The sequence below is a fragment of the Peromyscus eremicus genome, chromosome 22 (genome assembly GCF_949786415.1).
Source record: "Peromyscus eremicus chromosome 22, PerEre_H2_v1, whole genome shotgun sequence".
NCBI lineage: Eukaryota > Metazoa > Chordata > Mammalia > Rodentia > Cricetidae > Peromyscus > Peromyscus eremicus.
In genome coordinates this window covers 25525322-25550879 of record NC_081437.1, presented here as the reverse complement: position 1 = coordinate 25550879, position 25558 = coordinate 25525322, and the positions used below count along the sequence as shown (strand labels likewise).

Genomic DNA, 25558 nt, shown 5'->3' with positions numbered 1-25558 from the left:
GAACGGCCGACCGAGGCGCGGGGATGGAAGGGGACTGGAGGGGAGGGCGCGGTACGGGGAGTTCCAATCGCCTAGCTACCTAAGGCAAGACCCTTGATGAACTTGGGCTGCACTTTGCGTGACCGTCCAAATGATAATGGCAGCGGATGAAAGAAACCTCCTCGTTAATCCACGCAAGGTAAACCAAGAAAGAAAGGGGGGAAAAAAGCACCCTAGGAACCTTGCATCTTTTCTAACTCACTGTGCAGACCAGACTGGCCTTGAACTCTTAAAGATCCAGGCTTTTAAAGGGGAGGAGCTCTTCACCTTTAAGCACAGAGAAGCAGTGTTGTTCCCTATGACCTTAGCCAGATCTACCTGAGTGATTTTAGCAGCCTCCTTTATCACCATCCCACCGTGTGCAGAATTAAGACAAAACACTTCCAAGGGGGGAAAAAAATAAAGTACACATAATAAAAGAGCTGCTATTATGGAGGGAGTAATGAATGCTCATTTCAAAACATCACAGTTTATCAGAGATAGAGCGCCTACTCTTTATTTGGGCAGAAATCCCCCTGATTATTACACTTAAGAAATGCGTGTTTAAAAAAAAAAAAAAAAAGTCAGCAGGGCGGTGGTGGCGCATGCCTTTAATCCCAGCACTCGGGAGGCAGAGCCAGGCAGATCTCTGTGAGTTCGAGGCCAGCCTGGGCTACCAAGTGAGTTCCAGGAAAGGCGCAAAGCTACACAGAGAAACCCTGTCTCGAAAAACCAAAAAAAAAAAAAAAAAAGTCGTTTCATAGTTACAGCATGGTCCTGTCAGAAAAATTAATAATGAGCTTCGTTCACAACAGAATGTCTGTGTACAGAGTGGTCCGAATTCCAGGAGCACAAAACACTTGAGAGGCACAGAGTTCAAAGCCGGGTCTACAGAGTGAGTTCCAGGACAGCCAGAGCTACCTAGTGAGACCCTGTTTCAAAACAAGCCATAGTTCTGGTTCTCAAGAGAGCTCACTGACAGAAGGACAAGGAACCAGTAAACTGAGATGCAAATGGGGTAAGAAGCAAAGGCACCTACACAAGGATTTAAGGAAGGCCTCCAGAGATGCACCTTGAACCCCAAAGTGAGGGAAAGACATCCTGGACAAAAGAAAGAAAAGCTTGGAGAACTTAGGACACAGTTGTCTGTACTAGAGAGAAAAATAACAAGTCAGTAAAATACTTTTTAAACTTTATTTAAAACTATATGCAAATAAGATTTGGGGATATAGTGTATAGTGGCAGAGCACTGGACTACAGTACAGAACCACCACCCACCACCCATCCCCCAGGTCAAACTAGCACAATTTAAAAAGGAAACAATTTACAAGATATTGAGTTTGGTTCCTCTGGGAACAACCAAAAGCTAAGCCCTAGGAGGAAGGATGACAAAGTTCTAAAGATGGCTGTTGTTTTCAGTGCTGCGGCCTGTCCCCAGGGAACTCAGAACCTCTATATTCTCCATTTAAGGAGACAAAAAAAGAGCCGGGTATCGGGGCACAGGCTGTAATCCCAGCACCCAGGAAGCTGAGCCAAGACAGTTTCCATTCTAAGGCCAGCCTGGACTACACAACGAGGCGAAGGTCAGCCCAGGCTACATTTCGAGATCCTATCTGTTTAAAAAAAAAAAAAAGACAAGCATTCTAGGAAAGTTCTCCACCACTGACCTTCACTCTAACCTGAGACAATTAGTCCCTGAGGGCACTGATCTAATCAAAGGTTTAATCTACTGATGGGTCAGTTGGAATGGACAGTTGTGAGGTGGAAGAACTATGAGAGGTGAGGGCTGGTTGGAAGAAGTGGGTTGCTGGGGTCAGGCCTTGGAAGGGTACATCTTGGCCTCTTCCTGTATTCTCTGTGCTTCCTTCCACCAAGACATGAGCAGCTCCAGGCTGCCACACAGCCCGGCTGTCCTGATGTTCTGCTCAGCCCCACAGCAGCAGATCAAGCTGCCCCTGGTCTGAACCTCTGAGATCATGAGCCAAATGAATGGTTCTTCTCCTAAGTGGATTTTCTTAGGTGTCTGTCAGGTGATGAAATGCTAATCCACACAAATAAGCAAAGGCCATTTTTTCAAAAAGGGCATTTCCAGGGCAGGAAAAGCAAGATACTACAAGGCTGCAAGGAATTCTTCCATGAAGAGATGATTCTGATTTAGTACTATGAGAGGCCATCCAAGAGACTGTTTTTAAGCTTGATGCATGTAAAGAAACACTAAGTTATGAAACAAAATGTATGACATGAAACATAAGTATACTGCCCAACGTGTTTACTAGCCATGTACAACTTACAATTGCAAAATTAAAAATGCAGTTCTTCCAGATGGGGTGGCCTTGTCCCTGTAGTTCAAACTACTAGGCAAACTGAGACAGGATAGCTCGGGGCCTGCCTGAGTAACACAAGAAGACCCCGACTCTTTAACAACTCAGTTGGTAGTATGTTTGCTTAGCATGCGTACAGTATGCCTGAAGCGGTCTCACCACTTAGGAGAGGGAGGCAAGAGGATCAGAAATTCAAAGTCATCCCTAGTTACATAGCAAGTTTAGGAGGACAGCGTGAGCTCTATGAGATCCTGTCTCAAAAAAAAAAAAAAAAATACAATACTGTGAACAACTGTGTACAAAAAAAAAAATCATATAACAGATGAATCAATTATTGAAATACACAAACCTCAAAAACCGATTCAAAAGACTATTAAAACTCTAAACAGACCTGGTAACTTGTTTTTTGTTTGTTTGTGTGATTTTTCTTTTTCAAGAAATGGTTTCTCCCTGTAGCCCTGGCTGTCCTGGAGCTTGCCCTGTAGACCAGGCTGGCCTTGAACTCAAAGATCTGCCTGTCTCTGCCTCTTGAGTAATGGGATAAAGGCATGTGCTGCCACCACCCAGCTTACAGCAAAATTCTTAAACAAGACAAAACACCAACCAAACAAATACAGCAATTTAACACAAGGTTATACACAACGACAAACTGAAATTTGCTCCGATCCTATTCCACAAGGAAATAAGATTTCCTGAAGGAAATGGTACCGGCAAAATTGTACACTGGACTGAGAGACAGCCCAATTGGCACACAAACAAATGTTTAACAGAAATAGAAAACCGTGTCTTAACATCTGTATGGATTTGCAGAGAACCCCGGATAGGCAAAACAATCCTAACAGAAGAGCACAGCTGAAGGACTCACACTGCCTGGATTCAAACCCTACAAAAGCCACAAGCAATGGCACTTGTCTGCAAGCCTGTCATCTCGGAAGCTGGAAGCAGTAAGAATAAGGAATTCAAGATCGCTCTTGATTACAAGGCAAGCCTGACCTGTTTCAAACAGCATCACCTAACAGTCGGGAAAAACACATCAGCGTTCCAAGACATACCTGAGTGCCAGAGGGGCCTAGTATGCAGGAAGCCCTGCTTTGATGGATAGGACTCTATAAACCTGGTGTGGCAGGGCCTATAATCCCAGTACTCGGGACACAGAGGCAGGAAGACTAAGTAAATATCAAGGTTAAACCAAACCCTGTCTAAAACAGAAAGAAAAAAAAAATACAGAAATAAACCTAGCTGGGTGGTGGTGGTGCACGCCTTTAATCCCAGCACTCGGGAGGCAGAGGCAGGCGGATCTTTGTGAGTTCCAGGCCAGCCTGGTCTACAGAGTGAGATCCAGGAAAGGTAAAAAGCTACACAAAGAAACCCTGTCTCGAAACCTCCCCCCCCCTCAAAAAAAGAAAAAAGAAATAAAGAAATAAACCTATAGATCAGTTGATTTTTGTTGGTTAAGACAGGGTCTCAATATAGAGACCAGGCTAGCTTTAAACTTAACATTAACTGGGCGGTGGTGGCGCACGCCTTTAATCCCAGCACTCCGGAGGCAGAGCCAGGCGGATCTCTGTGAGTTCGAGGCCAGCCTGGTCTACAGAGCGAGATCCAGGACAGGCACCAAAACTACACAGAGAAACCCTGTCTTGAAAAAGAAAAACAAACAAACAAAAACTTAACATTATTCTTCATCCAATCCGGTGCTAGGATTACAAGCATATGCCACCACACCTGGCTGGTAAATTGACTTTGGACATGAGAAAGAATCTTTTCAGTTGATATTAGAACAAACCTTATAATAGGATTAGGGACAAAAAAAGACAAAATATTAGAGGAGCCTCATAGAGGTATCAAAGAAAGGTCTGGGCAGGGTGATACATGTCTATGATACTAATATTTGACAAACTGAGACAGGAGGATCTTGAGATGCCAATATATAGACACATAAGCAGGCAAAACACCCATATATAAACACACAAAATAAAAATAAATCTAAAAAGTACATCTAACACTATATATATATACATATATATGCTGTGTCTAAGAAGTTTCTGTAGAAAATGCACCAGACAATTTTATATATATATATATATATATATATATATATATATATATATATATATATATATATATCATACACACACACATATATATATATATATCATACATAAAGCAATTATATATATGTCTTTCACTACTGGCAGCAAAAGTAACTCAGGAGACAGGAAGGGGAGCAGGAGCACCGTTTTGAGAGCCGTACTCACCACAGGATCCCTGAGCCGCCGCTCAGTCGGTCTTCAGAAGAATCCCAAATTGCTTTTACCTGGGTGGGGAATGGTTGGTAAGGGAGGCCCAATCTCAAGCTGACTCCAGGCACTAACAACTGTCAAATAAAAAACAAATCCCAGTTTAGGTCCATCTGGAGTCTAGGTAGAAAGGTCATCGCAGTGGGTCGGGAAGGGATGGCCCTGCTGCAGTGAGGACTACTACTGCCATAGGGCAAATGTGCAAACCAGATCAAAACCAGACCAAAACCAGATCGAAGATAGGTGGGATTGTAGCTTCGAGGCAGAGAGAGACCTTGTCTAGTAGGTAAAAAAACTATGGTTCCGCCTCCAACAAGAAGTTTAAATGTAGATTTAAGCGACTGTTGTAGCCGGGTGTAGTGGCACACACCTTTAATCCCAGCACTCGGGAGACTGAGGCAGGCAGCGGCGCCAGACTGGTCTACATTGGGAGTTCCAGGACACATAGTAACACCTTGTCTGGGTGAAAAAAAAAAAAAAACCAGAAAAATAGAAAAGAGACTATTGTATCTATGAGATCTGCAACTAGCTCCTAGATTAGGTAGATAAGGGCTTTTCTTTTTTTTTTTTGGGAGGGGGCGCCTTTTTTTGTATAGGGAAGAATAAATAAGGCCAGAAAGACCTAGGTGTGGCAAAGTAGGACCGACCAACAGTAGAAGAGGACCAGACAGGATATCAGTTTTGTTTATTCCAAAGGTCAACGTACTTTCTGGAGTAGAAAAAAATAAAATAAAGCGGGGGTGGGGCGAGGTGCTTCCTGGCTGGGGCTGAGGGTGTGTGAAAGTTTGGGACTCTGGAACGAGAGATACTTCACTAAAGTTTAGTGACGTCGGGGCAGCTGGTATTTTGACCACACGGTGATTACAAGCAGTTCTGCTCATCATTTATAGAGCCAAGATCGGGAATTTGGAGAATATACGCCTGACCGTGTCTTGAGTAAACAAAGGGGGGCATCCCGGAGTCTTATCCGAATCCCGTAAGAAGTCGACTCGGGAGGCAGAGGCAGGAGGATCTCTGTGAGTTCCCGGACAGCCGGAGCTACACAGAAAAACCCTGCCTCGGAACAACAACAACAACAAAAAAAACCCAACCAAATAAATATAAATAAACACACAAACAAACAAATCCTATAGGGAAGAGGTGGCCTTTGTAGCGGAGTCCTTTCAAGAACGCAAAGAGCGAGGGAGCTTCTTTAACTGTCACTCTTGGGAGAACAGGGCTCAGGTGAAGTTCACTGACAGGATGCAGGGAAATCTCCCCGAGGAAGAGAAGAGGCACAGAAAGAAACAGGTAGACGCGGGGTTTGTTTTGTTTTGTTTTGTTTTGTTTTTCCAAGTGAACGCCCACCTAGCTCCTGGCACGTTCCGCGCCTCCTAAGGAGGCAACGAGCAGCGGAGCGGACGGCAGGGAAGGGACCGCCGCCATTAGTGCGCGCCAAGCCGAGGCCTTGAGGAGACCCGCCACAGGAAGCCCCGCCCCTCCGCGCGCTCACGTCATCCGGGCGCGCGCTCCGGAGCCGCGCGGAGCCGTTCCCCCCCCCACGCCCCCGCCGCCCCCGGCGCGCCCACGTCATCCGGACGCGCGCTTCGGAGCCGCGCGGTGCCGGTTTCCCCCCCCCGGCGCGCCCACGTCATCCGGGCGCGCGCTCCGGAGCCGCGCGGAGCCCTGTTCGGCGCGCTCCCGCCCCCGGGCGCGCGCTCCCGGGGCGCGTGCGGCGGACGGGAGGGAGGAGGACCGTATCTCCGCGCTGGTCCCCAAAGAGGGTGTCTCCGGGCGTCCCTGGCCTGAGCGGCTCCCGCCGGGCGGCGGCGGCGGCGGCGACGCTTGCGGACCCTCGGGGACCCAGGACGAGGCCGCGGGACCGCGCCCCGAGGTGAGTCTCCCGGCTCCGCGCCGCGATCGGGCGGGTGACCCGGGTCGGGCGGGCGTTTCCCGGGAGGCGCTCCGGGCTGTCGCCTGCCACCGTGGCAGCGTCTGGGCCGCAGTGAGTCGGCATCCGGGGCTGCGGGACCGCGCGACTGCGGCCGGGGCATGACGCTGGCGGTCAGAGGCCCCAGCCCGGGAGTGCGGACCCGCGGCTCCCCCCCGGGGCTCGGGGCTCGTACATCGTGCTTCTCTCTCTCTCTCTCTCTCTGAAGACGCCCAGAAACTTCCAGTTAGGTGCTGGCCAGAGAGATGGCTCCATTTCCAAAGGCGATCGCTGCCCAGAGCGCACTCCAGAAATACAGAAGGTCTCACTCGCTGGACATTTCGTAATTGACTTCGCCAGCCTTCCCTTAGCTCACTTTGATGTTTTGGAAATCTGATGTTCGCTGTTTTCCTAATTGAGTTTTATCTTTTAATTCTCTTGCGTCCCCGTCCCCCCCCCTCCCCACACACACCTCCTTTTTCACTCGTAGTAATAAAAGTTTATTATCAGCAAAGATGCGCGTTAGAGTGGCCTCCAGTGTTGGTTCGTTTGTATTTAATATATGAAAAAATAGGGAACTGATGATCTGTATTGAGGAGGTATTTGTTGCTGTTGTTATTTTTGTTAAAACAGGGTCTCCTTAGCCAGGCCTGCTGTGGGAGTGCACGCCTTTTATCTCAGCACTGGGGAGGCAGGTGGATCTCTTGAGTTCCAGGATAGCAAGGCCTACACAGAAGAACCTTGTCTCGAAAAACCAAAAAGAAAAACAAAACAAGAACAACAACAAAATATAGAGCCTCATTTATCCCAGGCTGGACTTGAACTTGGAATTCCTCAGACTCCCTTGTGCCTGGATTATAGACATGCAGCACCATTTTTTAAATTTTTGTGACAAGGTCTCACTAACTAGTCTTGGCTGGCCTGGAACTCAATACGTGGACCAGGCTGGCTTCAAACTCAGATATCTGTCTACTTCTGCTTTCCAAGTGCTGGTATTAAAGGTAAGTGTGCCTTAGCTGCACACCCCCCACCCCACCCCACCACCCCACCCCACCCCACCCCCGCTAGGGACAGATTATATGTAGCCTTGGCTGGTCTCGAACTTCCTAAATATTCCATTGTGGCCTCAAACGCTGGCATTTTCCTGCTCCGGCTTCCTAAGTGCTGGTATTACTGGTGTGATTCATCTCCTGAGTTGTGTTGTTAATTCAGGGAATACTGGTATGATAACACTGATGTTAGGGGTAAGTACTTGTAAAATGCAAAAGTCAGAATTGTGTTCAGGTAGGATGGAGTGCTAGGAAGAAGAATACTGTAAATAGCAGTTATTACTTGAGTACTTACTCTTAAGAAAAAAAAAATGGTATTTGCTTCATGTGCACAAGTGTTTTGTCTCCATGCGTGTCTGTGCACCATTTCTGTGCCTGGTACCGGAGGAAGCCAGAAGAGGGTGTGAGATCCCTGTAGAACTAGAGTCACAGATGGTTGTGAGCCACCATGTGGTGCTAGGAATTGAACCCAGGTACTCTGGAGGAGCAGCCATTGCTCTCACTTCAATGAGCTATCTCTCCAGCCTCCTTGAGTATTACCTTTGTTCCCCGCTTTTTGGGGATCAAACCCAGATGGAAAACTCATCCTGCCAACTGAACTGGCCAAGTCCGTGATCTGTCAGATCCACAGGGGAACACATTTAGGCCAAAGAAAATAAAAAGAACACTCAAAATTCAAAAATTTCAATATAAATCAATTGGTGCAGGACTGTGTGACTCAATGCCTCCCTTGCCAGGCTACTAGCCCACAGGAAAAAAAAAAAAAAGAGCCCTCTCAAAACAAGTAGGAAAGAGAAACTTCCCCTGGAGTCCACTGGAGGTGAATTTCACTGAGGTAAAACCTAGCAAGTATGGGTATAAATACCTTCTAGTTTTTATAGACACTTTTCAGATTGGGTGGAAGCTTTGTCAACTAGGAAAGAGATGGCATCTGCAGTAGTCAAGATCATTGATGAACTCATCCCAAGGTGTATAGACTTCCTTTTGTAATAGCGTCAGACAGTGGACCAGCTTTTATCTCTAAGGTAACACAAGACTTAGTTAAAATATTGGGGACTAATAGGAAATTACATTGTGCATAACATCCCCAGAATTCTGGACAGATAGAAAGGATGAATTGGACCCTAAAAGAGACCTTAACTAACTTAACCCTAGAAACTGGTGATGACTGGACAGCCCTCCTACTCTTTGCCCTGTTCCAGGTATGGAACACTCCCTACTCTTCTGGATTGATGCCCTATGAAACCATGTTTGGCAGGCCTCCACCCCTGGTCCCCAAACTCCCTTCAAAAGTCATGGCTAAGATGTCTGAATACGAGTTTCTTAAGTCCATCCAGGCAGTCCAAGACGACATTTTTCCACTCCTGAGAGATGTTTATGAGCTGCCACCTGCCCAGACACATAACCATAAACCAGGTGACCTTGTTTGGGCCTGGAGACATCACCAAGAAGCCCTTGGACCTTCCTGAAAGGGACTACACACAGTGATCCTGACTACCCTGACAGCTGTGAAAATTGACGGGATCAGGACAGGGGTTCATCACTTATCTCAAACCTGTTCCTCATGGAAGAATGGATGACTTGTACACTTGATGGAGAGATTTACACACCCTGAGGACCCATTAAAGATAAAACTGAGGGCTCTCTGGCCCTCTTGACTTTTCTGATTTACTTTAGCCTAATTTCTAAGGTCACTGGGGGCCCTCCGATCTCTTCTGTTGTCGCCTACATTTGGAGACTTTCAGACTTCTGGATGAGTTGCCTGATATCTGAACAAGTCCAAGAAGATTTAAAAGATTTCCCAGTTTTTAGGACTGATTTATGTTAGTTAATGCCAGACCTGACCATCACTCATAAGCCTGTAAAGGTTGCCCATATGGGGAGCCTCCAACTTAGCTTAGAATCTGATAGAGCATGTGAATATTGAGTTAGCTAAACATCCTTCAAAAACCTTCCAGGAAAAATACTACTATGCTTGCCCAGTTCCCAGCACCCCTGCCTATAGTGACCAGAGAGAATTCTGGTGTCCAAATTGGGGATGAGACTTGGGCCTCAGCTACCCCTTCATAACGATATCAGCATCTGTTAATAGTTCCTGTACAGAGCCCACATTTTGTAATCCTATCACAATCAAAGTCAAATGGGGCTCTCTAGCTTATACTCTATGGGACTCAGGAACATCATGGGGATTCATTTTATAGGCATATGGTTATGGGAACAGTATTCACCATATAGTGTTCAAGGGTCAAGACTCCCGTCTTACCCATAGGGCCCCTACATGATATCCTAGTGTCCCCTCTGGTCCCCACTCTGTCCCTCAGGTTCCCACTCAAGTCCCCACAACTTGGTCTCACACCACGTCTGTTCCACTTGCTCAGTGAAGTCCAGAACTTCACTTCCTCAAACATGGTTGCAATAGCCAGGGGAATAATAGAAAATCAGATTAATCTACCTGCATCCACAGACTCACTTTATGAAATGGTTCTGGCCACATATTTTCTTCTCAATTCTACTAATGTTAATCTCACTGCTGATTCCTGGCCATGCCTAAACCCTAAGCCTCCTTTTTACATAGGAATAGGAATCTGGATTGAGCACCCATCCACAACCCTTAAAAAAAGTATGTTTAACCAACAAACAGCCTGTCCCCGGGAAGCCCCTCTCACTTTAGGAGATGGCTTGGGGGCTGCTACCTGTTTTTGCTCTTATAACTACCCTGTAGATAAGACTGCCTACTCTTCCATATGCAAGAGTTCAGATGTATATAGTCCAGGAGACTTACAAAGAGACCTCCAAAACTACTCTCAGCTTAGATAACTTACCAATTGGTTGCACCCCAAGGATCCTGGTTCGCCTGTGCCATGGGGACTATATGCTTGTATATCGACCAACATGTTCACCATAGGAAACCAGCCTGAACTTTGTGTTTTGGTACGAATAGTCCCACAAATATATTATTATGATGGCCTGGCTGGCAGGGGACATCTGGGCACCTTCCTGGGGCTTAGACACAAGAGGGAAGCTCCTATTCTTGTCCCTTTGCTGGTAGGACTAGGCGTAGCTGATTCAGCTGCCCTTGGCGCAGCCGCGTTAATCACACGTCAGCAGGAGGAGGCTAGGTGCTGCCCTAGGTGAATCGTGTTGTTTTTATGCTAACCACTCGGCTGTCATAAGAGATTCTTTAAAAGAGTTTAAGTTTCCTTAAGAGACAAAATGAAAGACAACAGTCTTATTCCTGGTTTCATAAACTCTTTAACTGGTCCCCTTGACTAACCACTCTATTGTCCTCCATTACTGGACTCTGATTATTCTTCTATTACTATTAACAATGGTACCTGTGTGGTTAACATGTTTATTAAGTTTATAAAGAGCCGTATTTCCTTGGTAAAGCTCTTGAGTCTCCGCTCACAATATGCACCTTTAGCTACCCAGGCTCTTGAGGACCTATATACAACTGTTAAAGACTCAGACTCGGGCTTGTATATAAATCCAGATGAATCAAGGGTTTTGATTCTGGTACAAACTCAAAGGGAGAATGAAGAGCCTAGGAATATAAAAAAATGTATGCCTATTCATATTAGCATATATATCCATATAGAATACACACACACACACACACACACACACACACACACACACACACACTAGTGGTATTGGAGCTGACAGCTGCTTTAAACAAGTTAACCTTTAGCAATTACTTCTATATGACTCTTTGCCTTACATTCTTTCCAGTTGTAGGAAAAGCAGTTGGTTAAGAATTAAGACAGACCACAGTTGTGTCAAGATAGCTACAGACTTTTGTAAACATCTTGAACTAACACCCTGTAATCAAAAGTTGTAAACCCCAATGGGCGGTGGTGGCGCATGCCTTTAATCCCAGCAGGTGGATCTCTGTGAGTTTGAGGCCAGCCTGGACTACAGAGTGAGTTCCAGGAAAGGCGCAAAGCTACACAGAGAAAACCTGTCTTGAAAAACCAAAAAAAAAAAAAAAAAAAAAAAATTGTAAGTCCCAGAATGTACTGTTACTCAAAGCCTAACCTCAAGACTTTGACTTCCCACCTTGCATATGTTTTTTTGCTATAAAAAGAAGTTTCGGGCCTCTTCTCATGGTCACAGTATCAGATTCCAACCTTTCTGTGGCCCTAACTAGTTAGAAGCTCTGGTACCCCGCATTGATGAAATAAAGTTTGCTTCTGGTTATCTGACTTTGGTGGTCTAACCCCCATTGTTCACACTACCCCAGGACCCAACGAAACCATGTCACCCTTTTATGTAATAAAAAACTAATATAGAGAAAGAATGGTAAGTTAATCCAAGCAATGAACTTCTTTGCTAATGCTTGTATTCAAGGAGACACAGTAGAGAAACCATTGGAATGACTGTTGGATGGTATGGTTAAAGGGAAGGTTGTTATTGTGCATAAGAGAGAGAAAGAGAAACAGATTGGGCATGGACAGGGCTATCTACAAGAGAAGGGAGAATAGTGCATAGCTACAGCAAGAGGAATAGCCAGCCATTATAAAGAGAACAAAGGGGTACCTGGGAGGAGTGAAGCCTGGGGAGGTTAGCATGAATTTTGAAAGGGACTGAGGGAGCCTGGAGGTCTGCATGGGCTTTGAGCCACAGGTATGTGTCAATGAAGTCATATGTCCCTTCTGCCAGAAGTAAGGGAAATAACTCCTTTTGATAGATGGGAACCAGTTTCACAAGTTTCCTGAGAAATGCTGGCTTTTATCTAACCTCCAGAAATCCTCCTATAGTCCTGGTTGAACAGGGCCTAGACTCAATTTTGGACCCAGTCAGTGGGACTGCCCTTTTGTGTGGGCAAATGGGATACCCTTGGACCTGATACCTATGTTACTATCTTTCTGTTTTTATTGCATGTCACTGACAGAAATAATAAAGTTTATCTAGTGGTATTGATGATCATAACAAAGACCTCTAAGGGTACAATTAAAGGAACATACTTTTATTACAACCCATTAAGTGCAGCTATGGTAAAAATGGAAAGAACTATATTAGTTTTCCTGTAATATTGCTCAAAGGATTTGGACCTTATTCTAATAATAGTTGGAATGGTTGAGGAGTTTTCTGCAGGGAAGTCCAAATTAGGCAGAAGTTTCCAGCCAGCAGCTTCCAAATAAACACACTGAGGCTTATATTAATTATAAATGCTTGGCCAATAGCTTAAGCTGGTTTCTAACTAGCTTTTACAACCTAAATCAGCCCATATTTCTTATCTAAGTCCTACCACATGACTCATTGCTTATTACCTCATTTTGTACACATCCTGCTTCCTCTGGATCTGGCTGGTGACTCCTCTGACTCCACCCTCCTTCTTCCCAGCATTCTCAGTTTGGCTCTCCTGCCTAACTTTATCCTGTTCAGCTACTGGCCAGTCAGCTTTTTTTTTTTTTTTTTTTTTTAGACAAGGTTTCTCTGTGTAGTTTTGGTGCCTTTCCTGGATCTCACTCTGTAGACCAGACTGGCCAGTCACCTTCTTTATTAAACCAATCACACTGACAAATCTTCACAGTGTTCAAAAGGATTATTCCACAGCATTTCCCCCTTTTTGTCTAATTAAAAAGGCAGATTTTAACTTTAGCATAGTAAACAAAAACATACAACAAAACCAGTTGTCAAGTAAGAATTACAGTTACAATATATGGTCTATTTGTACTTGGCAAAATTAGTGAAAATATTCTATTGTCCTTTGTCACTCCAAATTTTGTACCTAATTTACCTTCTATCATAACTAAGGAAAACTATAACTATCTAGTCTTCAACTTCATCAAAGACCCCAGAAGGGTGAAATGTTACCTAATGACAGGGACATCTGGCTGCCTGGACAATCACCTTAGGTTCTTCTGTAACATTGGGGCATCCAGTTTTGGCCCACAGGCCTAGTATATCTGACAGTCTTTCCTGAGAAGCAGGGAATTCTAAAGGACTGTCCTACCTTGTCTTGACAAAGTTTGGCAGTCAACTTTTTTGCATCCTTCTGGTCCAGTTTGGACAGTATACTGTCAGCAATTGAGGCAAGGGCAATTTCTTTGCCCAAATGGCTAGGTTTTGCCATAAGGAAGGCAAACTCCATATGGAATTTCTTTGATGCCCATTATATTCTCTGAAGTAAATTGGTACTTCTAGGAGCAGAGGGGCCTCGCTATCATGAAAAGCTTTAGGTTATTAAACATTTTAAACATATTAATCGCCATATTATGTAGGTCTTTGAAGTGTTTGAAGACCATCTCTCTAAATAGATCTGTGTATGACCTTGAAAACATACCTAACATGACTATAAGTTTGACTATTATAGATGACTATTAATCTGTATTTCTTAATTATATATTACATTTTTTAATGAGTTGCATAAACACAATACCCTAAACAAGAGTAGAAATATACATACAGTATAACAAAATTAACTTTAAATTTGTATCAATATACCAAATGTGAAATATTTAATACTAGTAGTTGGTTTTTTTGTTTGTTTGTTTGTTTTTTGGTTTAAAAGTGATTCAGTAATCTACCCTTTTATCCTATCATTTCTGTATATAATCCCCTTTTTCTTTTCAGAATGAGATCCCTGAGATCTAATCTTCTTTGTTTAGTTTTTTTTTTTTTACTATTATGAATAACAACTTGTAACCAACCCCCCCTTAAACGATAACAAACATTTATAACCAATATTTTGGGAATGTAGGTATCAGTCTCTAGACTACTTCCTGTTGTTTGGGGGTATTGGTAATCTTTGGACCCTGAGAAAATTTAGGATAATCGTTAAGTCTTGGCTATAGTATTCTGTGAGGCTGGATCATCTCAGTCAGCAGCCTTGAAGCTATTCTGTATGCTGGACCACCTGGGCCATCCATTTTTATTCGTGTCTGGTCCCTTGTTCTGAAAATACATAAACTTTTTAAAGATACCATACATATCAGTATTAATACTGTTATTAATACAGTATTATTATATTAATACAGTATTAATAATAGACTGTGCACTGTACACAAGTCAGCCAAGATGATTTTTTATTTTATGTTTCAACAGGTAAAATATGTGTTACGTGTTTTATATGTTTTGTAGGTTTATGTATTTATGTCTGTAGCCAGGATTTCAGAGGGTCTTCCCTGATCAAACCTGATTCTCTTTAACCTTGAACAAATCCACAGCTTCATATTATCTGTGGAAATGAAAGCATAACCTCTTTCCCAAAGTAACATATCTTTTGACTTAAATTTTGAAGTCAAGATATTTTTTAAATATATAGGTTGGTTTAATCTAGTACCTTTTATAATCTAGTATCTTTTATGAATCAAAAAATTTAAAGACAACACAATAACATAGGATCCAGACTCTGTGTGTATTTTCCATCTTTACGTGACTTATTTCTTTTATATTACTTTACGCCCCTTTTAAGAACTTTACTATTATTTTAAAACTATATAGTTTCTTTTTTTTTATGACTGTCTTTACCTTCTCCTTTCTCTCCCAAGCCTATGTATATTTTTAACACACTGTAACCCATTTAGAGGTTTTTTCTGTCTGAATCTCTATTGCATATCTGTGATCTTTTTCTGACCGTATGAGTCTTTAAACTGTTAAGCTGAGTGACTAGGACCAGAGCCTCCACTTTGGCAGCTGGCTCTGCCCTGTTTGGTTCCCTGAGAGCCTCGCTTCATGGCAGAGATACTGACAAGAGCGAACCACGTTTACCTCTCCAACTCTGGGTCATTTTGGGGTCCATGTTGCCACCAAGTAGTATGCCACCCACTGCTCATGAACCCCATTTAAGTGTTTGGTAGCAGGGCTTCATAAAAGAACTGTGCCTGGGGCTGGAGAGATGGCTCAGAGGGTAAGAGCATTGGCTGCTCCTCCAGAGGTCCTGAGTTCAATTCCCAGCAACCACAGGGTGGCTCCCAACCATCTGTAATGAGATCTGGTCCCTCTTCTGTTATTCAGGCAGAACACTGTATACATAATAAGTAAATCTTAAAAAAAGAAAAAGACAGTGTGTTTGTCTAATACATGTATAAACAAGATCTATGTGCCTTCAAAAAAATAAAAAGTAAAAAAAAAAAATTTTAAAGAACTGTGCCTGTTTTTGCCACTAGCACTGAGTCAGGAAACCATCTCTTAAAGGAGCTCTGCTTCTGCTTGCCATTAGCAAACAGAGCCTAGTGGGAAAAAGGTGGTTACCAAGAAGCTGAGTTTGACTCTGTGTATTTAGAATCCTTTTTTAAGCTTTGTCAGGTCTTATGTGGAAATTCCAGACCACATTGGAACACCATTTGTAGGGGGAGGTTTCCTGTGTTAGCAGCCACTCCCAAAGAAACACACTGAGGCTTATATTAAGTATAAATGCACAGCCAATGGCTTAGACTTGTTGCTAACTAGCTCTTACAACCTAAATGAACCCATATTTCTTATCTGAGTTCTACCACGTGGCTCATTGCTTGTTACCTCATTTTGTACATGTCCTGCTTCCTCTGAGTCTGGCTGGTAACTCCTCAGACTCTGCCCTTCTTCCAATAGCAGTGTAGAATCTGGTTTGAATGAAGACAGGGATGGGGATGAGGGTCTTTGGAACTAACATTCTAAGCTATCCAGGACAATGTAGTGAGACTTTGTCTCAGAAAAACAAACAAACCAACGAAAAACCTTTGGAAGCTGCAGAATGGCTGAGTCAATAAAGTACATTCCTTGGGCAAGCGTGAGGACCTGAGTTTGGATCACCAGCGTCCACATGAAAGTTAGTGGTGGATGCGTGTAATCTCAACACTGGGGATGCAGAGACCAGTGGATCTCTGGAGTTCACTGGCCTGCCAGTCTAGCGGAATCAGTGATCCCCAGGTTCCAGGGAGACACTCTCCCTGAAAAAATAAGAGGGATGGTGTCTGAGGAGGAAACACCTGAAATTGCCCTCTGGCCTCCGCATGCATGCACACATACCTGCACATACACACAAATATGGTGGGAAAGCATCCAGGAAGACACCTGACACTGCCCTCTAGCCTCACATGCCACCGTCATGCATGTATACTACAGGAACACTTACACACATGTACACACCTAAAAAAGCCCCTTTAAAATATTAATTTTAGCAGTTGAAGAAAGGTGTTTATTGGGGGATGAGGAAACACATATAGCAGACAGAGAAAAAGACCCTCTGCAAAGCAGAGGGAGGACTCGAAGCCAAAAAAAAAAAAAAAAAAAAGAATCCCCATTTAAAATATTATTATTGGTGTCTTTGTGGGATCTTTTTTCTCTATTTCTTTTCTTTCTTTCTACTTCTTTCTTTTTCTTTTAATGTGAATGTTTTGTTCACAAGTCTGTCTATACACTACTATACAATATGTGTGTGTGCCAGGTACCCTCAGAAGTCAGAGAGGATGTTGTCTTAGTTAGGATTTCTGTTGCCGCGTGCAACAAAACACCATGACCAAATAGCAAGTTGAGAAGGAAAGGGTTTATTAGGTTTATACTTCAACATTGCTATTATTCACTGAAGGAAGTCAGGACAGGAACTCAAGCAGGGCAGGATCCCGGAGGCAGGAGCTGATCCAGAAGCCATGGCAGAGTGTTCAGTGGCTTGCTTCCCATGGCTTGCTCTGCCCATCTTCTTATAGAACCCAGGACCAGCAGTCCAGGGATGGCACCACCCACCATGGGCTGGGCCTCCCTGCATTGATCACTAAATGAGAAAATGCCTTACAGCTGGATCTCAAGAACACATTTCAGCTGGGCAGTGTTGGCACACACCTTTAATCCCAGCACTTGGGAGGCAGAGGCAGGCGGATCTCTGTGATTTCAAGGCCAGCCAGGGCTACAGAGTGAGTTCCAGGAAAGTGCAAAGCTACACAGAGAAACCTTGTCTCGAGGAAAAAAACAAAACAAAACAAAACAAAACACATTCCCTCAGCTGAGGATCCTTCTTCTGATGACGCAAGTTGACACACAAAATCACCCACTACAGGTATAAATCACAACAAGTGGTTGTGAGCTGCTCTGTGGGTTCTGGGAATCTAACCCCAGCCCTCTGCAAGAACAATAAATTCTCTTAACTACTGAGTCATTTCTCCAGCTCCTAGTCTTTTTATTTTGTTTTGAGACTAGGTCTCACTACATGGCCCCAGCTGGCCTAGAGCTCACAGAATTTGGCCTGCCTCTGCCTCCCCAGTGGTGAGGTTAAACTTTCTTTCATTTCTCCCCTACTCAGGGCCCAAGCTCATCTTTAGCAACAGAGTTGAAGATGACCTTGAACTCATCCTTCCTCTGCTTCCCAGGTGCTGGGATTACAGGCATGTGCCACCACACTGCTGTGTTTCTGTGTTTTGTTTTAGATGAAAATGACCATATTGAATTCTTTTCCAACAGGCCTAACTTCCTTATGACTCTTAGGTAAATCCTTGTGAAATATACAAACAGACCCCTAACTTCTACCAACTCAAAGGCTAAAAATGCCATCATATAGCATCTAAGGCCTGTAACAAGAAGTTTCCCCCACTTTTCTATAATCTACATATCTGATGATGAAAAGTGCCCTGATTTATGGTTCTTAGTCTGTTACTAAAAAGACATCATGAACCTGTTACCACATTGGAATGTGGTGTTTGAGGTAACCTAAATCTGTTCTTGGGTAATGGTCATTCATATTTGGTTCCAGAATAAACTATTTCTTACTCTCAAAAAAAAAATGACCATATTGAATGTGGTCAGTTATTCAAACCCTTTTAGAACTACTTCAAGGTTACACGGTAACTTACTTGTTAAAGAATACTGATACATAGGAATAAGGCTACACGGTAACTTACTTGTTAAAGAATACTGATACACAGGAATAAAGTTTTGATACTATTGAAAACTTTAACTTTTGTTTCTTTTTACTTTTGCAGTAGCAGAAAGAGAATGAAAGAAGTAGATAATCTTGACAGTATAAAAGAAGACTGGTAAGTTAAGGAAGCAATGAGTTTAATGCCTTTGTTATTTTCTTTGTTTTTGTTTTGTTTGCATATCACTGGCAGAAATAGTAAGGCAGCTTTTAATTATGTATGATCACTTATGCAAATTGGTAATAGTAATATATTTGAGGGTGGTTTGTTGTAGTTTTTACCCATAGCCGCATGGAACAGGTTGTTGTAAAAGTCCGTTCCTTTAACTGTATCCTGGAGCTCTTCCTTCTTCTGATCATGATTACTTTTTCTCTTTAATGGCCTTTCTTTCTTTGTAGGGATTGAGTCTAGGGCCTCACATAGGCAAAGCAAGCACTCTGCCACTCAGCTACATCTCCAGCTTTTGTGTGACAGGGCATCACTAAATTGCCCAGGTTGGCCTTAAACTCACTCTGTAGCCCACACAGTCATTGAATTTACAAAGCTCCCCCAGTCTGCTAAGTAGCTGGAGATACAGGCTTATACCACTAGGCCAGGCTATGAGTGCATTATAAAAAACTGCTATCTCCATAAAATTCATCACTCTCTTGAGTGGCTACATTCCATATGTGTTTGGAAGGAGTCAGTCCCCCCCGCCCCCCACGATTATATGTGGGTTCTGGAGATTGAATTGTCTGGGGATTGAACATAGTAAATACTTTTACTGCCTAAGTCAATTTACTGAACCCTAAATATAATTTTTTTTTCTTGTTTTTGGTTTTGGTCTTGATTTTTTTTGAGACAGTGTTTCTCTCTGTAGCCTTGGCTGTCCTGGAACTCACTCTGTAGACCAGGCTGGCCTTGAACTCACCCAAATCCGCCTGCCTCTGCTTCTCCAGTGCTGGGATTACAGGCTTGGGCCACTACTCCTGACCTACATATAGTTCTCTAGCCTTGTCTTCAGATAGTTCTTTTTTGGCCTCATCTCATCTACTTACAGTGCTTTTCATTGAGTTGTCGTTGTTTTGATTTACTGAGTTTTTCATAAAACTATTTTTTGTTGGTTTTTTTGAGGCAAGATTTTTCTGTGCAGCCCTGGCTGTCCTGGAACTCGCTCTAGACCAGGGTAGCCTTGAACTCATAGAGATCCTCTGGACTAACAACGTGTGCCAACGTGCCACTCCCAGCTACATTGTCTTTTTCATTTTATCTTCAGGACCATTTGTGGTGGCATCCACATCTTTACTTCTTTTTGTGACAGTCTCACAATAGCCCTGGTTATCCTTTAATACACTCTGTACCCAAAGATTCAACCTGAACTTCTCATCTTCCTGTCTTTACCACCAAAGTACTGGGATTATAGGCATGCACCACCATGCCAGGTTTATGTAGTGCTGAGGATTGAACCCAGGGCTTTGTGAATGCCATATGCAAGTACTCTGCCAGCTGAGCTAGATCCCAAGCCCAATATCTGCTTCTTAGAGATAAGAAAACCAAATCATAGAAATTTAAGTTTCTTATTGAAACTTAGTTTTCCTTCCTGCAATTAAGTAAAGGTATCTAAACATGAACCATAAGGCCTGGGCTTTTTGTTTTGTTTTGTTTTGTTTTGTTTTTCAAGACAGTGTTTCTCTGTGTAGTTTTGGTGCCTCTCCAATTTTTCCCAGAGTTCCTGTCTCTGCCTGGAATTCCCGCCTATCCTTTCCTGACTATCTCTTGGCTATTTATTCAACCAATTAGAAGGTGTCTTAGGCGGGTGAGGTAAAACAGCGACACACCTTCACACAGTGTGATCAGATATCCTGAAACATTTCTGTGTGAAAGAACCTTGTCATTGTTTGGGGAAGATATAATTAATACTGATAATATGGATGTTTTAACTGTGTGTGTAGCAGAAAGAATTATCTTGGAAAGTAAAAAGGATATGCCTAACTTAAAGCATTACCATGGTATGAGCCATCTCTTCCACCCACATTCCTGGCATTTATTTGGTTGTTGAGATAGTGTCTCACTACATAGCTCCAGTTAGCCTGGAACGCCTTTGTAAACCTTTGTAACTCACAGAAATCTGCTTGTCTCTTCGTTGAGTTCTAGGATTCACCACTATACCCTGTACACCTAGGTGATGGGGTCAAACTCAGGTCCTTTTGAGTGAGCCAAATCCAACTGAGCTATATCCTCAACCTTGAGTACCAACATTTTAATAACAATATAATGGTGGCTATTTTGAGAGATTGTCTGACATGGTGTTCAGAGCATAAGCTTTGGCCCGGGCGGTGGTGGTGCAGCACTCAGGAGCCAGAGGCAGGCAGATCTCTGTGAGTTCGAGGCCAGCCTGGTCTACAGAGCGAGATCCAGGGAACGCACAAAGCTACACAGAGAAACCCTGTCTCAAAAAACCAAAAAAAAAAAAAAAAAAAAAAAAAAAAAGCATAAACTTTTATTTTAATAACAATATAATGATGGTTATTTTGAAAGATTGTCTGACATGGTGTTAAGAGCATAAGCTTTGCTTAAACAAGCTTTACTTAGCCATTATCTTCATCTATTAAGGTAAAAATAATACTTTCTAGGATCACTGTGAAGACTGAATGAGTTGGCACATGTAAAGTGCTTAGAATGGTTCTTTATGGAGTAACATGGTTAGAAGCATAGACTTGAGAGGTAGATTAACAGCAGGATCAGTAAGTGTATCTACCTTACAGTTCCTGTTAGTTACAAAATAGTGATATCTCATTGTTTCTCATAAATTTTGTGCCTAACTTCCAAAATCTTATGTAACATTTTTATATGATGGAATATAAATCCTGAATCAATAGCAACAGAAAGCCAGGCAGGATGGCACATGCTTGGCATTCCAACATTTAAGACATAGAGACAGGAGAATCAGAAATTCAAGGTCAATATCAGTTTTATACAGTTTGAGGCTAGCCTGGGCTACATGAGACTCAGTCTGAAAAAAAATAAATAGAAAAGGAAGTGGGCTATTAAAATGACCATTAGTGGAGAATATCACTGTGAGTGTGCAAATATAAAGAATGCTTGTTATGCCTGACAGTGGTGGCACACACCTTTAATCCCAGCACTTAGGAGGCAGAGGCAGGCAGATCTCGTGAATTCAAGACCAACCTGGTCTACAGAGTAAGTTCCAGGATAGCCAAAGCTACACTGAGAAATCCTGTCTTGAAAAAAACCCAAATGAAAAAAGATTACATTTAGCTGGGTGGTGGTTGTGTACACCTTTAATCCCAGCACTCAGGAGGCAGAGATAGGTGGATCTCTATGAGTTCAAGGCCAGCCTTGGTCTACAGAGCGAGTTCTAAGGCAGGCTCCAAAGCTACAGAGAAAGCCTGTCTCGAACCAACGCCCCCCTCAAAAAAAAAAAAAAATGCTTGTTACTGTCTTCCTGATATACTATCACTTTTAGTTTCTACACCAAAAAGTACTTAGTAATCCCTTGTGAAGTCATCTGAGGCTGAGCACAGTGCCACAAACCTATAGTCCCAACATCTTGTCAATCTGGCCTAATAGTTTGAGACCAGCTTTGGCAAAATAATGAGACTCTGTGTGTGGTTGGATGGGTTGATAAAAAGGCTATTTTGAACCCTTCAAAACAATGTCCTTTTTTTGTGTGTATGTGCTTATGACTGAGCATATACCTTAGTTGGTAGGGTTCTTGCCGAGTATGCATTAGGCCCTGGGTTCAGTCCCCAGCACCATATAAAAAATCCAGCATTGTGGCACATGCCTATAATCCTAGCATTTGGTAGATGGAGGCAGTAGTTCGAGGTGTTCCTTGGCTACTTAGAGAGTTTGAGGCCAGTCTGGGATATATGAGACCCTGTTTCAAAAAATAAAAGTGTACTTCTTTGTGCTTTTGGACTAGTGTTAGACACATTGACATTTATAAAGGTATTTTTAGTTATTTTAGCACTTTAAGTGGAGATTGGTTAACAACTGTTACATTCTACTGAGATCTTTTTTAAAATATGTCTGTGTCTATGAAGGAATGTTGCACCTGAATGCAGGTGCCCTCAGAGGCCAGAATAGAGCAAGCATCTGGTCCTCTGGAACTGTAGTTACAGTAGCTGTAAGCTGCCATATATAGATGCTAGGAACAAAACTCAGGTCCTCCACAAGAGCAGTACACACTCTTAACCTGTGAGCCATCTTTCTAACCCCCTGCTGACCTCTTTAAAAAATTTTTTTTAAATTCTGGGCAAGTGTGATAGCTCCTGTTGTTGTTTTTGCTTTTTGGGGGGCCCACCACCCAGCGCCCAAATAAATCACGCACGGAGGCTTATTCTTAATTATTAATGCACAGCCTTAGCTTGGCTTGTTTCTTGCCAGCTTTTCTTAACTGTAAACTAACCTGTCTGTCTTTTGCCTCTCGGCTTTTCCTGTTCTCTGTTTTTGTATACCTTTCTTTCTTACTCTGTTGCTGGCTGTGTAGCTGGGTGGCTGGCCCCTGGTGTCCTCCTCCTTCTCTCATTCCTAGATCTCTCCTCTCTCAGATTTCTCCTTCTATTAATTCTCTCTGCCTGCCAACCCCACCTGTCCTTTCTCCTGCCTCACTATTGGCTGTTTAGCTGTTTATTAGATCATCAGGTGCTTCAGAAGGCAAAGTAACACAGCTTCACAGAGTTAAACAAATGCAACATAAACAAAAGTAACACACCTTAAAATAATATTCCCCAACAAGTTCCCTTGTTGCCAAGCTTGACAGCCTAAGTTTGATCCCTGGGACCACATGGTAGAAAGAGTAAACCAATCCCCATAATTCCCACAAGTTGTTCTCTGACTTCCACAGTGCTTCTACACATGTACACCTATACACATACTCACACACAAAATGCAATAATGAACATCTAGCTTGGGGACTTTTAAATTAATTTTTTAAGTTCCAAAGTAATGGGCTTCTTAAGGCATTTTCATATGTGCATATCTGCTTTGTTATCATTTGTGCCTTCATACTGCTCTTGTTATCAACACTGTATGGATAAAGGTCAAGGGCCCTGCTAGACATCCTAAAATACAAAAGATACCCTACACAGCAAAAAGTTAGCCTTCCCCAAGTGTCTGTAGGACTGGTTAGACTAAAATGCGTTTAATGACTTCCCCAGGATTACGTCTTCACAAACGCAAAGTTTACAGCACTTTATTTTTATTTCATTTTTAGGGTTTGTGAAACAGGACCTCCTGACAATCAGCCCCTCAATGATAATCAGCAAAGGAACTGTGACTATTTTGTTGACAGCCTTTTTGAGGAAGCAGAGAAGGTTGGTGCCAAATGCTTGTCCCCCACTGAACAGAAGAAACAGGTAAATAAATGTCTGTTACTTATTGGCCTCTAGGAGGACCTCTCAAGTCAAAACTACCTTTGCAATAGTAAAGCTATTATTTACATTTTCATTGTGTTGAATTTGCACCGTGTCAGAAAGCGATGGGTAGAGTTGTTGGTGTCTAAGCAGGAGTCAAGGCAGTCACAACAAACTTGAGTTATAAGTTATTGTATTACTTACTTGAATTTACAAACCAGGTCAACGTTGCTTCCAGTTAAGAATGCCTGTGCTGGGGCTGAGGATGGAGCTCAGCTGGTAGAATGCTTTCACATAAAGCTCTGCGTTCAACCCAGCACTTCATAAACTGGACATGATAATTTACATCTGTAATCCCAACACTTGGGAGATGGAGAATCAGGAAAACTGGAGGCCGAAGGTGTCCTCGGCCACATAAGTAGTTCAAGGCTGGAATATTCAGGATGGGAGGAAGCCAGGACCATGGCAGTCAGAATGCTTGCCTTGCCGACCCTAAGTGTGAGGACCTGCACTGGGACTCCCAGAAGAGTCATTCCCAGGGCTGGAGAGGCAGAGACCCAGATGATCCCTGTGCTTGGTGGCTAGCCAGTCTAGCTGAATCAGTGAACTCCAGGGTCAGTAAGAGATCCTGTCTCAAAAAAGGAGATGGGGAGGGCTGAGAGGCGACTCACTGAGTAAGCACACTGCTGCCAGGCCCAACAGTCTGAAACCCACAGGGTAGGAGAGAACTGACTGAGCCATCTAGGAAACTTGTGGTTTTTGTTATTCAACACAGGGTTTCTTTGTGTAACTTTGGCTGTTCTGAAACTCCCACTGTAGACCAGGCTGGCCTCGAACCTGCCTCTGCTTCCAAAGTGCTGGGATTAAAGGTGTACACCACCACTGCCCAGGTTTGGAAACATTTTAAAATACCTTTGCAACTGCATACCTATATAAGTTTTGATTTTTTTAAAGATATTTCAACCATAATAGTACCAATTATAAACGTTGATAAATCATAGTTTAAAAAGTAAACAAAGACCTGGAAATGTATCACATTTACTTCTTTTATGTGTTTGAATGTTTTGTCTGCATGTATGTATATGTACCACATGTGTGCTGGCTGCCCACAGAGAGTGTCAGTTCTCCTGGAACTGCAGTTAGGGATGTTTAGTGGAGCAGGAACCAAGCCAGGTCCTCTGAAATAGCCACAAGTACTCCTAACTGCCTAACCATCTTTTTTAAAATAATTTATTTAACGATTTTATGAACATTGGTGTGAAGGTGTCAGACCCCCTGGTACTGGAGTTACAGACAGTTGTGAGCTGCCATGTGGGTGCTGGGAATAAACCTGGGGCCTCTAAAAGTGCAGCCAGTGCTCTTAACCCACTGAGCCATCTCTCCAGCCCCTCTTTATTGGGATATCAATTAAAGAAGACACTGACAGAATAATGAAGTGGGCGTGGTACTTCAAGGGAGACAACTTACTGTATTTGTTACAAATTCAAAGATTTTAGTCAACTTTTAATCAGAATAGGAAATCTTTTTCATGCACTTGACAGCTTTTCAAACTTACAGAATTTCCTCATGATGTTAGTGTTATTTTAATAACTATAAAGTCTATCATATAAGGAAAACGTTAGCATTTAGATTTGCATGGCTTAGGGGACTACTGTTTTCCAAATGACTAATATATATGTTATTATTATAAAGTCATCCATGAGCTGGGTATGGTGGCACAGGCCTGTAAACTCAGAACTTGGGCTAAGGTAGGAGGATCTGGAGTTCAAGGC

General features: G+C 43.0%; 1 protein-coding gene across 1 annotated transcript in view; it reads left to right on the top strand.

Moving 5' to 3' along the window:
- The first annotated feature begins 6311 nt into the window (after positions 1 to 6311).
- Ubxn2a (UBX domain protein 2A) overlaps positions 6312 to 25558 on the top strand; it is a 31407-nt gene continuing 12160 nt past the window's right edge. The window contains exons 1-3 of the mRNA XM_059248547.1: positions 6312 to 6512; positions 18493 to 18546; positions 23648 to 23789. Coding sequence (XP_059104530.1) covers positions 18506 to 18546; positions 23648 to 23789 — 183 coding nt within the window. The 5' untranslated portion in view covers positions 6312 to 6512; positions 18493 to 18505. The remainder of the gene's footprint in view (positions 6513 to 18492; positions 18547 to 23647; positions 23790 to 25558) is intronic.